At 33.3% G+C, this 15,114-nt stretch overlaps 1 protein-coding gene across 2 annotated transcripts in view; it reads left to right on the top strand.

Moving 5' to 3' along the window:
- Ip6k (Inositol hexakisphosphate kinase) overlaps positions 1-15,114 on the top strand; it is a 94,124-nt gene that overhangs the window by 24,755 nt on the left and 54,255 nt on the right. Inside the window, exon 2 of one of the 2 annotated variants that reach the window (XM_074170491.1) lies at positions 12,044-12,225. In XM_074170491.1, the coding sequence (XP_074026592.1) occupies positions 12,085-12,225 (141 nt within the window). In that variant the 5' untranslated portion in view covers positions 12,044-12,084. Of the gene's footprint in view, positions 1-12,043; positions 12,226-15,114 lie in introns of those variants that run through there. The other variant, XM_074170492.1, reaches the window with a different exon arrangement.

Here is a 15,114-nt window from a genome sequence, read left to right as displayed (position 1 = left end):
ATTAATTTGTCTACTAAAAAAACCAGCTCTCGAGAGATTATTTCCCCATAAAATTCAAAAGTTTGATAGAATACATAAATAAGCTATTATTCCATCGATTTGTAGGAGTAACACTTCTAAAATGTTATTTAAGGTGTTCGAAATCGATGACTAATTTTGAAGGTATAAAAGGTGACCAAAATTCAGTGTATTCAAATGGAACCCTATATAGTTTAGGAGAGTTTTGAAAATACGAGATGATTTTGACTCGTTTATATGAAATATTCGCTGTATCAAAAATCAACCGTTCATGAGATATTTCAGTTTTTCTTGAAAAAATACAACATGCTCATGGTCACCATAAAACTACAAGCTACGATGAATGATGAAATAAAAAATGTTCAGTTATAAAAGGGTGAAAATTAAAAAAAAACATTGTTTTTTCACACAAAATATAAAAAACATTTCACAATATGTTCGTGAATATTTTCGTTAATTTCCAGGAATTTATTAACTCTCGTCATTAAATGTTATTTAAAGCATGACTGAATTCATCGGCATCTAGGGCGTTGAATGCTTATAAAACTTTTCTAACAATATTCTACTTTCTTGAATTGAAGGGGTTATATTTTTTAGGAGTGATTAATTTTTGGGAAAGAAAGTTTTTGGCTTTCTACTACTCCATCTTGATACCAAAAAAAAAGAAGGATGAGGGAGTCTTCCAAAAAAAGGAAGGAAGTAATTCTATACATGGATGTGTAGATCATACAAAGAAGTAACTTTTAGACACAAACTGAAAGAAAGTCCTCCTGAAACAGCTACTTTCATATAAACATTGAATTATACGAAAGAAAAAATTCTTTCGAAACAAATACTTCTATATGAACACTGAATTATACAGAAGATACTTTTCTCTACTCAGTTTGCATTTCAAACATTCGTTGTGGAATGAAAATCAGATATCATTCACATGAGTTCTACTTTAAATGAATGGTAACTAATTACACTTACATAGAACACTGCCATCCTCACTGGTATACACCGATGTTTCGCCTTAAGACTCTTGCCCTAAGGCTCTTCAGTACCAAATTGGATAACATTATAGAAAATACACACACTTCATTCATGAATTACAATTTTTTAATGTCACGGAATAAGCTTGATCTGCTTATGTCATCGATGACATCGTAATGACATTCATTCACCTATTTGATTTAATCCGAGCCAAGAGGAATCTTATTTGAATTGGAGGGGTTATATTTTTTTGGAGTGATTAATTTTTGGGAAAGAAAGTTTTTGGCATTCTACTACTCCATCTTGATACAAAAAAAGGGAGTCTTCCAAAAAAAAGGAAGGAAGTAACTCTATACATGGATGTGTAGATCATGCAAAGAAGTAACTTTCAGACACAAACTGAAAGAAAGTCCTCCTGAAACAGCTACTTCCATATACCTAAACATTGAATTATACGAAAGAAAAAATTCTTTCGAAACAAATACTTCTATATGAACACTGAATTATACAGAAGATACTTTTCTCTACTCAGTTTGTATTTCAAACATTTTTTGTGGAATAAGAATCAGATATCATTCACATGAGTTCTACTTTGAATGAATGGTAAGAAATTGTACTCACATAGAACACTGTCACCCTCACTGGTATACACCGATGTTTCGCCTTAAGACACTTGCCCTAAGGCTCTTCAGTACCAAATTGGATAACATTATAGAAAATACACACACTCCATTCACGAATTACGATTTTTTAATGTCACGGAATAAGCTTGATCTGCTTATGTCATCGATGACATCGTAATGACATATATTCATTCAGAGTCTGCTTATACAATATTTTTCATATGTCCCCATACATAATAGTCCATATATGATAGATCGGGGAAACGTACTGGCCAAAGGTATATGGCCCATTAGAGGCAATCCCGCAAATATGAGGCGGTGCTCCATCCTGTTGGTTCCAAATATTTTCCTTAGCCGATTCAAGGCATCGTTAGAAGACCTTGTGATTACAAAGACAACTTCCAACACAGTCACGGGTGTAGTGACATCTATGTCCAGGATGAAATAAAACGGGTTAAATCAATGGTAATACAATCTGTTTTCGAATAAATGGATTGGTAGGGGAGGATCACAAAATTGACCAGCGAGATCACCAGATTTGACTTGCCTTGGTTTTTTCTATGGGGATACTTGAAAAGAGGTTTACGAAACTCTTCCAATCATACTAGAAAATATGAATGAAAGAATAAAGGCTGTCTTTCGAAGAGTGACGTCTCAAATGTTATTAAATGTTCACTCCGTCAGTAATGACCCTCTAGATACTGACGAGGAGCTAGTACTCCGAAACCAGCCTATCGGTGGTCATCCCGATCAAATGATATTAATTTCTGCTTTTCATAAATGGGGAGTTACTTGCGACGAGTCTTCGTAATAGAAGACGTCGCTTAGGTGCCTTAACTTGCGTTCAGGTGAAAACAGATAAGTTTTGTATATCTGGTTTTAGCTTTCCATTGTCACATTATAGTTCTGTTGATACTTCCTACAGCCATGAATATTGGTCTGCCACACCTTTTTTTCCCACCCGACTCCCTAGTTTCCTGTTCTTCTTTATTTGTATATTTGGCCTTTGTATCGTGATATATTCGTTTAATTTGGATATTTCAATTCATTGACTCAGTAATAACTTATGAATTGCAACTTATTTATAACACTCAAAAAGAGTAAATCATCATTTACCATTCAAAATGACTATTTGCATATTTTGATTAAAATTATGTTTTGTGGACTATTTCCGTTTAGTTACATTCCTAAGAAAGCATAGATATTTTCAGAATATGTAGTTAAAATTCGAAGTGTTCTACAGCTGCGGTAAAAATATAGAAAATCCAGGAATTACTGTCGGTTATAAATATATTTGAATTTTATGCAAGAATTTTGAAAGGAACTTTTCGATGTGTCTGAATTCAAATGAATTAATATGAAGCATCCTACATAAATCCACAACCCGCCACGATTTAAATAAGGAAATGTAAATTGGGAAAATATTACACACTATGTGCAGCCGTTACAAATAACTCAGTTAGATATGAGCTTACATCAACTAGTGACAAAAAAGAAGCTGTTCAAATGCAATACGAGATTAAAGAACGTTTTTAATGGATTTTGCAATATGAAGTCGTGTTATTAATTATGGAATAATTAGAATCATTGAAGTATCATTTGAGTAACTGACACGCTCTACACTAAACATTTCGTAAAAACTCAAAAAACTCGATCGCATCAAAATTAATTATTATGGTAATTTATATATAAATGCAATGCAATTCAAAAGTAAGTTTGGCACCCCATTTGGCAATAATAAAAGTACTCATACATTTCTGGCGTATTCAATTCTTTTCTCGAATATCACTGAACGATAGCACTTGTGATGCACTGTTTGGAACCTTTGATGTAGTAATGAATATTATACCAAATTGTTACTTTTAACACCTCGACACGTGATTCGATCATCAAGTGATTATCTTCAAGAGAAAGATTAAACTACCATTTGATCCTTATTTATACCATATATACCTCTGGTAGGTACCTATGTCTTAATTGTCTTAAACTAATTTTACAATGTGGCCTTATGTAACAGCCAGGTAAATCTGATAATTCAAATATTATTCCAACAAGCTATAAAGTATACTATTAGGCATTGATCAAATCATCTAGAAGAACAATTCGTTCAGGCCAGTCTCAACTCCCTATATTGTAGGTGAATGGATTGACACCAATTAGAAAACAACTACTCCCCTGGCTAATACCACGAAGGGCGTTGAAACATATCCGACAGGTGTCAGTGCAGTATTCTTCACTGAAGTTATTTCTGCATATATAGTATTTCCAATATCAATTGGAACAGCACAGAGAAGGAATTCCCGCCTCGACATAGGCGTCGGCATATTATTTTTCAGTGGTAGTTTTTCAGTTACTTATTCTTACAATCACAGCAATTGATCACCCCATGAAAAAGTTATCTCAACTGAATTTTTCCACCATGGGTGATTATGAAAAACTTCGAAATTTAAGGTAGTTGATTTCCGAGTCGAAAACTGTAAAATACAATGAAAACACAAATAATCACACCGAATTCTTGTCAAACATATATTTACAAAATGATAGAGGCCAATAAAATTGCTAGAAAAATCAAAATTCTTCGTCGCTATATTCGGATGAGGTGAAATCATCATCGAGTTGAATAACGATCGGATTTTATAACGTGGGCCACACAATTCTTCTACACATCACTATTACCTACTTCATTCACCACTCGCCTTATATTGTCAAGCAAGTCGGTGACTGATTACATTTCCGCAAGCTTTCTTTCATTGTGGCCCAAACCATTTCAATTGGATGGAACACACAATATTATGGAGGCAAACGTAAGAGAATATGACCACGTGTTTCACACATCGAATCAATAATATACTCTTTTTTGAAATTACGTTGTTTTATGGTCGCCAGTAATAACTTTTTCGTTGGAATCTTTTCGGATATTTCCATGTCATGATTTCACATGAAATCAACAATATCTGCTTTTTTTGTGTTATTGTTTGATATTTTAGTCAATAACCGAGAATGATACGAAACGTTATCCATAACAATAACCGAGTTCGGAGGAATATTTGGGAGAAGCTGCTCACTGAACCAGGTTTCGAATAAAGCCGCAGTCATATCTTCGTGGTAATCAGCAGACGAATCTTTTATATTTTTGGCCGACAGAAGCAAAGCGTTAGGTACGAAACCACTTTCATTCCCGGCAAGAAAATTATAATACGTTTTCCCCTCGAAGAAGGTGGGTTCAAAGCACAATACTTGGTTTCGTCTACACAGCCATATTTGACAACATCAAATGTGTCAAACCAAGTTTCGTCGAGGTAGATTATATGTCTGCTGGATTCTCGGTAGCTTTTCATTTTCCTCAAATATTCTTGTCGGAGTTGAACAATGCGTGTCGATTCCATTATGACCATCCGATTGTTCAATTTTTTATATTTGAAACCACAAAACAATAAGACACCTCGTAGAGTTTCTAAAGATTTGTTTTGTTGTTTGTTGTTGTTTGTTTGCGATTTGTTTTTTGCGATTTGTTGTTTGTTTGCGAATTTTTTATTCCTTTGTTTTCGTTTCATTGCATGGTCAATGACAGACATCTCCTATTTTAATGACTCGAAGAACTGTCGAACGAGATAGTTTCGTTAACTCGCATATTCTATTCACAATAGCATTCTGTGAAGTGTGACAGTTTTCCTTCTTCAAGCATTCATGAATATTTAAAATTACTCACTGAACTTGAACATGTAAATCCTCATTTTCAAATTCCGGATCCCTGTTGATTGACACAGATTCCTCACACGTAATGTTATCATTTGTTTCAAAAGGTCTCCAGAAAGCCATATTGATGAAAGTACCCAAAAACACTAAGATTTTCACAAAAATCGATTTCAACGATGAGATGTAAAAGTTGAAAACTTTTTCTAGAAATCAATTACCCTAACACCAAACTGATATTTTTGCACTCGACGCGCGTTTCGCTAACAAGGTTAGCATCTTCAGGAGAAGCAAATTGATACTGAATCTAAAGACAAGGGTTAGCTGTTTATATACCTAAAGTTTTTTGGTCCGATGTGGACTTTGTTTGTTAAATGATGATTATCCTAATTGATTTTTCAGTAATTAACTAGTGAAAATGCAAATTAATTTGTCTGCTTTTTAATCTATTGTTGAAAAATTAATATTCAGGTAGTGGTTCCACTAGTTATTACCGAAAAATCAATTAGGATAATCATCATTTAACAAACAAAATCCACATCAGACCTAAAAACTTTAGGTATATAAACAGATTCAGATTTAGGTATATAAACAGATAGATTCAGTATCAATTTGTTTCTCCTGAAGATGCTAACCTTGTTAGCGAAACGCGCGTCGAGTGCAAAAATATCAATTTGGTGTTAGGGTAATTGATCTCCAGAAAAAGTTTACAAAAATCGGTTTGCCAAACCACTCACTACCTCACCTAACCCCAAGAACACACGGCACTATAAATAAGTATTGTGAAACGGCCAAATAATTAGTATTCAGCCGGTCCAGCTAGCCGAGCCTTTATTCCTCAACTAAATTTGATATCACGTTTACTAACTATCTGGGCGACTACGAGCCACAGGCCAGAAATGTTTATGATTGTACCAGGGACGCTTCGAACATAAAAGCACTGGTAGTCATTTCCCATTTGCCGGACAGTGATTATGAACACCCCTCGTAGTGCTCTTATTTTTATTGCCGTTCCAATTGGGAATGGATAGACTATACTGTTGGCGATACAACTGCCGCAATAGATTTTTCAATTTTGGGAACACACTTGCAGACCGGTTTCGGGCTGTTTGGCCACTCGTCAGTGCAAGGTACTGTTTATCATCAACATAAAGTCGATGATTTCTGATAATTGAAAATCGAATTAGGTATTGGTCCACCATTGTTATTCATAATATTATTATGTTTACTCATTTCTCCACTCTCGTAGGCATCTAAATGCCTGCTGTTGTTAACTTGTCTAACAAATCTCAATGAACACGGCAAGTTAACAACAACAAGTTAACAATAACAGGCATGTTTTATGATATTCTAGATGCCTTCACACGTAATGAATGATGTTACAAAATGCAATGTTTCACGTCGGGAGTTGGAGAAGGGGGTCAGATTCGTCATTGTAGCGATAGAGAGAGGTATGGATTAACATAGGTAGGAAAGGTCATAATAGCGGATAATTCCCAAGATAACGGATACAGGGAACAATTAAGGAATTGAAAATCTAGGTATTTGTAGCTTACAATATTTACGTGAAATAAACTCAAATATACGGGTTGCTTGAGAAAAGATATTCGAAAATATTGAATTTTATGAGTATAAGTGGATTGGAAAAGACCCGTACATTAGAAGACCAACTGGAAAACACCGATTGGAAAACCCTCAATAATAATGAAAATGAAATAACTTGAATACGATTAAATTTAAAATATCTAACATAAAAATAATACCACAAAACAATCTGCTTTCTTGTAGAAATTTTAGAGCTGACAAATTCAGGATAAATAATAAAAATGTAATATTCACAATTCACCTGAAAAACATAATAATTTCGATAGCAAGATTTTGAGACCGAGCAATATAGCTTGTTGAAATAATATTTTAATTATCAGATTTACCGGACTATTACGTAAGGCCACATGAATATTACTGGAGTTTTATTCCCACATTTCAACATGTGTTTCGATCACCAACTGATTATCTTCAAGAGTAAGATTGAACATTCATCATCAGTAAAATTAATTGAAGACTAGAGAATAAGGCAACATTGTAAAATTAATTTAAAATAATTAAGAAGCAGTTACCTGGCAGAGGTATCTATATGGTACAAATAAGGAAAATATTGCATGCATATTAAGTTTATTCCTCTTGAAGATGATCATTTGATGATCGAAACACGTGTCGAGGTTTGGTGTTGGAGTAAAACTCAGTAATATTCGCTGAACAATAGCGCAGGATATTCCTAACGTGCAGGGCATAAAGCGATGGATTGCATCTCGTGCATAACTTATACTTAATGGTATCCATTGTAAAAAATATGATTCGGGTTTTCGAGTATATGAACAGAATCAATAAAATTTGCCACTGATAGATGAAATAATACTTTATTATATTACGTCAAACAATATAGTTTTGATATGTTCGTTTGCAAATTATTTTTACTCAAATAACAATGATAACAGGTAACAATGATGCTAAAAATGAAATAGTCATTTGGTTATCATAACTACTATGGGGATTGTTTTGTTTCTTTATTTTAAAATGCCAATTCATGAATTTTACAATTTATCATATCATTATTTTCTGGTTTTCGAATGAAAATGTATATTTATACAATGTGGACGTAACTTTTTAACTGGACAAGATTTCAAAATCGGACAAAATAACCTTTGATAGGTACTTCAGTTGTCTATTCCAACACTTGTTTATTTTTGGAACTCGGATCAGCCGTGGCCGAGTAATGAGTAGTTTTATATGTTTTATGGATCGGCAGACAAACCTGAAAGATTTCACGAATTCCGACAAAATAATAAGGGACATCATATTAGCTACTATGACGTCTCTAGATGTTTGTGAGGGATGCGGGACATTTCATACTGTAAAAAATTAATTTCTGAATAAACCATTATTTTAAGGAAGTGAATACACCCTCTCGGCGACGAATTATGCAACGATATTGTCTTTCTTATCAAAAAATACTGAAGATGATATCTTTCTATGTATATTTTATTCATTGATATCTTGTCACGTTCAAAAGTTAGGGAAGAGAGGAGGCACTTTTTACATTCGCTGTGTTGATATTATTTTTGCATTTATTTGTAGTATTTTATAAATTGAATTCATCTTGAAACACTTAATTTTATTTTTATATACTACGTCATTACAATATAATTATATGTGGATATTTCTCAGTAAATTAACATATTATTTTTGCCATAATGATTGTACCAAACCCGATAATTACTGGTTTGGATTGAAAATTAAGAGATCACCTTCAACAAATCTTTCAGAACTTTCGATAAGCGTGATTATAAAAGGTGCGACTGAGGTTGCAGTAAAACCAGTTGACCATCTTTCCTGATGTACCTATGTAAAGAAAGAAGGAAAAAAAAACATGTACTTTGAGGCCTTTCCCGCTTCAGATTCAGATCAATATCCAATGCTGGTCGATCTGGTTGTGGTATTTTGCAAACAGTTTTTTTTCAAAACAACTAGCATTATTGCACAAAGTTTCATAGTATGGCCTACACTCGCACTGATATTGTTAGCACTTAACGTTTCGTGAAAATTTGAAATAAAATCATTTACAACAAAAGAACCGGGTCTAGGTCTCTTCGGTGAGTTTTCTGTATTTAAATTTTCTATTATATATTATATTCTATATTAAATTTGTTACTAAAAATTGTGAGTTATAGTGTCGGTATGTCTCTCGACGCGCGTTTTGCTGATTGAGTTAGCGAAACGCTATGTTGATGTTTTTATATGTGTCTTCAGGGATCATTACTTAGCATAATGAGGGTCAAGTAATCAATAATAATAATAATGATAATAATAGATTTTATAAACTCAAACTGCAAAATACAAATTCTAATACAAGGGGAAGTTACGGAGTCAGACGGCAAAATGAGTTAATTCTTGACTTTGACGTGATTCATCGAGAATACGCGATTTTTCACACAATCTATAAAAAATCTTTTCAACATTTTCTGAGATTAATACGAGAATCTCAAAATTCATGAACTATGGTATAGATACTCGTGGGCCAAATGAATTGAAATTGTAAACTTCTATTTGTAACTACTCACTAAGCTAAGTGACATTTTGAATTTGTAGTATTTTAGCCGAAATCTGGTTAAGCTTAAAAGTTGAAATACTTAAAAATACCGTCGCGTTTCTAGAAACATTCTGGAGCAATAAATTTCACAAAATGGTGTAGAATTGTTTTCTTTCAATAACGTCAACCATTTTCAACGATAAGGTTTTTTTGAAAAATAAGATTTATTGTAATTTAGACCTTGATTTGAAACCTTATTACAGCGACCCTTTAAGATGTTGTCATTTTATATTAACTGTTCATTTAATATCGGCATATATGTTTGCCCCCACTCCACAGGAGCACAGTCTTAATATACCTCTGTTTCAAATTTAATTTTATCACTCCCTGAATAAAACATATTTGATATTGTTAAAATGTTGATTTTTCTAATGAAATATTTTGAAAGTTCGCTTCAATAATTAGCTATTTCAGTTACCCCTAAATATCTCACTGACATTTAGAGTTTGAAAATACCACTTCCTCTTACGATTTTCAAATATTTTTTCACTTTTTTTTCTTTTTTCTTTCTGATTGATTCGGCCGCTACTTGATGAATATCCATAGTAATTTTTTTAAACTGCAACTTACGATTTGATCTCCACAAACTTTATTTTAAAAAATTACGTAATTCACTACTAAAAAGCTACTTTATTGGCGGAACAACGAGATATTTTTTAAAAATAGATTTGTGGCGATCAAATCGTAAGGTGTAGTTTATAAAATTTTCGAAATAAGTGCAGTAAAAAATAGCAATAAAAAATCAACGAAAAGTACGTGGTTTGGTGAAAAATTTCAATTGTTAAATTTTTATTTAAAAGTTGAGCAAACGTCGTCTTTTTTTCTCAGTAAGTACATCCAGTTGTTCGACAATATTTCCAATATTGAATTTGGAGAAAATGGCGCCTTTAGCGCCATTTTGAAAAATAAGGTTTATTTGTTTTATATCATTGAAAAGGGTATTCTATATTCCATTGAATGATTTAAAAATATACAGGAGTCTATTTGAAATTCTCGACTTGGGTTCATTTTCGGTTTGATCGAAATAGGTTTTCAACGTAAATGTGGTTGAAAAATTGATTCTAAAACTAATATTTGCCGAAAAACGTGACTATAGCAGTGATCTCCTATATGAAGAAGCTCAAATCATGGACATCCGACAACTTTTCTGAATGAACATACTCATGCATGTTCATGTGACAAAACGATTGGACAACGAAGTGTCAATTACCTGACACCAAGAATGTAAAAGCAAATACCTCATGAGATTCAGAATATTGAAAAATTTAGATAATTCAAAAATTCTTTAACAGACTGGATTCTCAAGGCGGGACGTAATATTTTTAGTAATATGATGAATTCTAAGTGAGTATTTGGAAAAAAAGGGTACCTCCTGATTATGTCATTTACCTTCTAATTATGTCATTTACCGAACTTATCAAAGAACCCAAATATGACTTTACCTGGATGTGTCATTATACATAACGTACAAGCAGTTTGAACTGCTTCTGTGATTTTTCTGTTTATTTTTTTTGTACATGTGTTATATTGTTTTATAAGATTTTATTTTATTATGCAAATAAACATTATTCTTCTTATTATTTTTTTAACTGAAGTATGCACTGGCCAGACACTATTCCTCGAAGTCCCGATACATTCGGGAGGGCGCGCCAGCATTATCAACCAACGACCACTCCTCACACCGTGAGGTAAATGATCATTGGGTCCGAGAATCATGTGCCCTGAGCAAGCGCAGTGGGCCAAGAATGACAGCCTTCTGCATCTGTCCGGCTAAGATTTCTGCCTTAGTGCGGTAGACCGGTATGATTTTAAAATTCGAGAGTAGAGAGGATATCATTCCACCAAGGATTCCAATAATCAGAACAACCATCTTGACAGAGTGGTCTGGATAGATTCTGCGGAGTTCGAAAAAAAATCTCGATATTTTATCCGTTTTTCCTCTCTTTTCGGACGACATTCGTCTCGCCAGGAGCTGAAAACTTCACGACAAATATCGTCTTGCTCAGGTGGTCGAGTAGGACTACATCAGGCTCATTCGCTTGTGTGAGCCTGATGGCGGGGAACGAATAGTTCCAATAAATTATTATTATTATTATAATTGTTTCTTCATTGTGAATAATATAATGGCTCCAATAAACTATGAATTCGTTTTTGAAATTTTGAATGCCAGAAACAACGTAATCTGTTCTGTTCAAAATCTGTTTTTCCATTAATCAGCTGTCGCCCCCATACGAACGACAACTCTCAGGAGTTGAGAAACTTGTGCGAACTAAGGACTAACGAGGTGATTCCTAACACAGTATAACTGTATAATTGTATAACTCTCTAATTCAGAAATGTTCCTAAGGCACAATTTTCATCGAGATTTTTATCATGAAAAATATGTTTTTATCCACTTAAAAACCATATCGTGTTAGGCGGTGACAGATTTAGTTATTCCTGAATGAACGAAACAACACTTTTGCCAATTCAAGCAAATATACCGTTAATCATGAGCATTTGTTTTCGGAATTCTGTGTCTTCCGCGTAGAATTCCCGAAATCAGTTTAAAAATGGAAAATCTAAATATAAACGTTTTTCATTTCAGGTTTCCGCTACAAGCCATTTTAGAAATCCGTGCAAGGGGGAATGGTTTTCTTTTTAGCCAGTTGGGGCATGGGAGAAAATGACGGTGGAAAAAAAAATTATGCCGAACCCAGTAGTACATCTTTTGGCCGTCAAGAACATTTCAATCAGAATGAAGTCGACTTATTTCCGTTAAGTAATCAGGTGAGACTTTTCAAGTTTTTTAATACTTGAGTGATATATATATATATATATATATATATATATATATATATATATATATATATATATATATATATATATATATATATATAATAACATTTGTTCATTTGAAGCTTTAATGACTCCTACTTATTATATGCGCGAGCACTTTCGATAGCAGGCTCGATAGCTGGCCATGTATCTCCAGACAAAAAATCTAAAGGAATACGCTCTGGGGATCAAGCTGGCTAGGCAATCGGTCCATGGTTTCCATGGTTTCCAATCCAGAATACTGCACGTAGAGAAAAATTGGCCTAGAATTGCTTAACATCATATGAGCTGAAAAGTGTCAAAAAATTCAAATTTGGAAAAAAAATTAACAGCAGTATTGTATAGAGTACAAAATTCTCCATCGATCAGTATACAGCACGGCACAGTAGAGTAAATATTCATTGAGATATGAAGCTACATAAACACGACATTAAAACGGACAAAACTTTTTGAACAACCCAATATATTCAAGGAATAAGTATATAGGCTTAGTTTTCAAATGGTTTTATTTAGCGTGCCCTGTTTGTTTGGGTCAAATTTAGTAATTGAAGTTTGATCCCCTTCCTGTTGATAGATTGATCTGATACTTGGTACACACATTTAGTTTTGATGACAATACAATTTGATAAATTCTGAAAATCCATTATAAAAAATGGCGGATTACATATTTTTTCACAACTACCTCAATCTGGGTATCAAATGACAGGGCTTAACTAAACGAATAGTATAGTACACTTTGACAAACATGCAAATTCAAGATGGCTGCAGCTACAGAATGGTGGATTACTCATTACCTTGTAATACTAAATGAACAAAATTAAAAAGTGAAAACTTGAAAATGAAATAAGTAAGAAAATGTGCTATTTTGAACGGTTTTATTAAAAAAAATGGAAATGATGTAGATAATGTACTAAAACTATAAAATGATTCGGGAGGACCAAGGTAACAGTCATCACACCACTCAGATAAAAAAATAATAAAATCGTTAGGCGTAGCGTAACCTGAGTAAATATGTAAATAATACGTTACGCTTAGCGTGATCTGAATAAATATGTAAATACTACGCTTAACGATTTTTTTTTTGAGTGATCAGGTCTGTAGATTGCTGATGAGAGTGGTGTGATCTGTCTGTTTTCTGTTCAAAATCTGTTTTTCCGTTAACCAGCTGTCACCTCCCTACGAATGACAACCCTCAGAAGTCGAAACTTGTGCGAGCTAAGGATTAATGAGGTCTTACCTTTTACGTGTGATTCCTAACACAGGATGACAGGATGACCTAACACGGATGACTGCTATCTAGGACCTTCTGAATGATTTTTTAGTTTTTAGTACATTATCTGCATAATTTTTTTTCCAATAAAACCTTTCAATATAAATATTTTACTTATTTCATTTTTTTTTAAACTTATCACACAAATTGTATCACAAATTTCTTGTTCAATGAATATGGTCAATATCGGTAGAAATTTGATGTAATACCTACTTCGAAAGACCAGATGGTCGTGCTGTCTTAATGCAATCTGTCCTCAGATGAGTTATATTTCGGAACTGGTCTGTAGGTGATAATTCGACTGATTTAGGCTTCAAATGTAATCCAATACCTGTCGCGATATTAGCCAGAGAAAAAGTTATTTTTTGCAGCCTTTCGCCAAATAGTACTGTGTAGGAAAGTTGTGTTTCGGGCTTCATTAAGAGTGTTTTAGTAGCATTTTTTTATAACTTCAGCAAACTGAATTGAAATAGCATTTATATTTTCAGAATTATTCAGAATTGTTTTAGGTGGACAGCAGAGTATGAAGATTATCCAAAACACGCTAGGTATCAAAGACCATTTTACTGTACTCGTATCTTTCTTAAATGAATTATCCTAATTGAAATATTATTTTATGACATTATGATATAGTCTCTATTTTTGGGAAATCCTTCGGCAAATAAGATGCAATATTCAAACGTATTTACCATTTATCCCTATCAAACACTCGAGAATAGCAACAAAATAATTGACAACAATAATATTCAGTTATTTCCAGATCACTCCTGTGAGAAAAGGGCACTTATTAAACAATATCGTTACTGACAGGAAACGGAATAAAACATACTACCTACTGGGAATTCATTATCATATTTTAAGAAATAATTTGAAATTTCGTCTCAAAATAGGTGTAGATAATATTAAAATATGTTTTGTGTTGGCCTTGGGAATTGAACCTTTTGGCTGCGGACTTATATACAGTGCATTTCTTTAATGTCCCCCCCTTATATTTTTTGACGAGTCAACTCAAAAAATTGAAATTTGGGATAATGAAATTAATGCATGAATACTTTATTTTGAAGTGAAATTGATGAAACTTTCAAGACGGCGACTGAGCGCCATCTGGAAAAAAAAATTAAATGGAAAGGGGGTCTTGTGACAAACCATTTTAAAGCTTCTGACGAATACTTTATAACCCTGGAATATGAAGTCAATATCTGCACCTACTACAAAATGGCGGAACATTTAATAATTTCCTGTAGACAAACACATTAATATCAATATTTCTATAAATATTCTTTTTATCTGCCATATGGCAATTTCAACAACCCGATAAGGTGTGTTAAGTTATTCTTTTGTTTATAAAAAGGACAACAAATGTCAGTACGACAATGAACATCATTGTTCAGTTAGAATATTCTCATTCAGTTTTCGGTTTTACTAGTAGAAAGGTACCACGTCAACAATCTCTAAAATGGTCAATTCTCGTCCATTGGAAGAAAAAATTGAAGCGATTTTCATTTACGGTGCGACGCGTAACTTTCCTATCTGTAGAAAATATTTGGGGGAACTTGTATCCAAATTCACAA

Source organism: Leptinotarsa decemlineata, unplaced genomic scaffold (assembly GCF_025532065.1).
Source record: "Leptinotarsa decemlineata unplaced genomic scaffold, Ldec_3_MD MMD2_P_RNA_scaffold_9, whole genome shotgun sequence".
Classification (NCBI taxonomy): Eukaryota; Metazoa; Arthropoda; class Insecta; order Coleoptera; family Chrysomelidae; genus Leptinotarsa; species Leptinotarsa decemlineata.
This window is presented reverse-complemented; position numbering and strand designations above follow the sequence as displayed.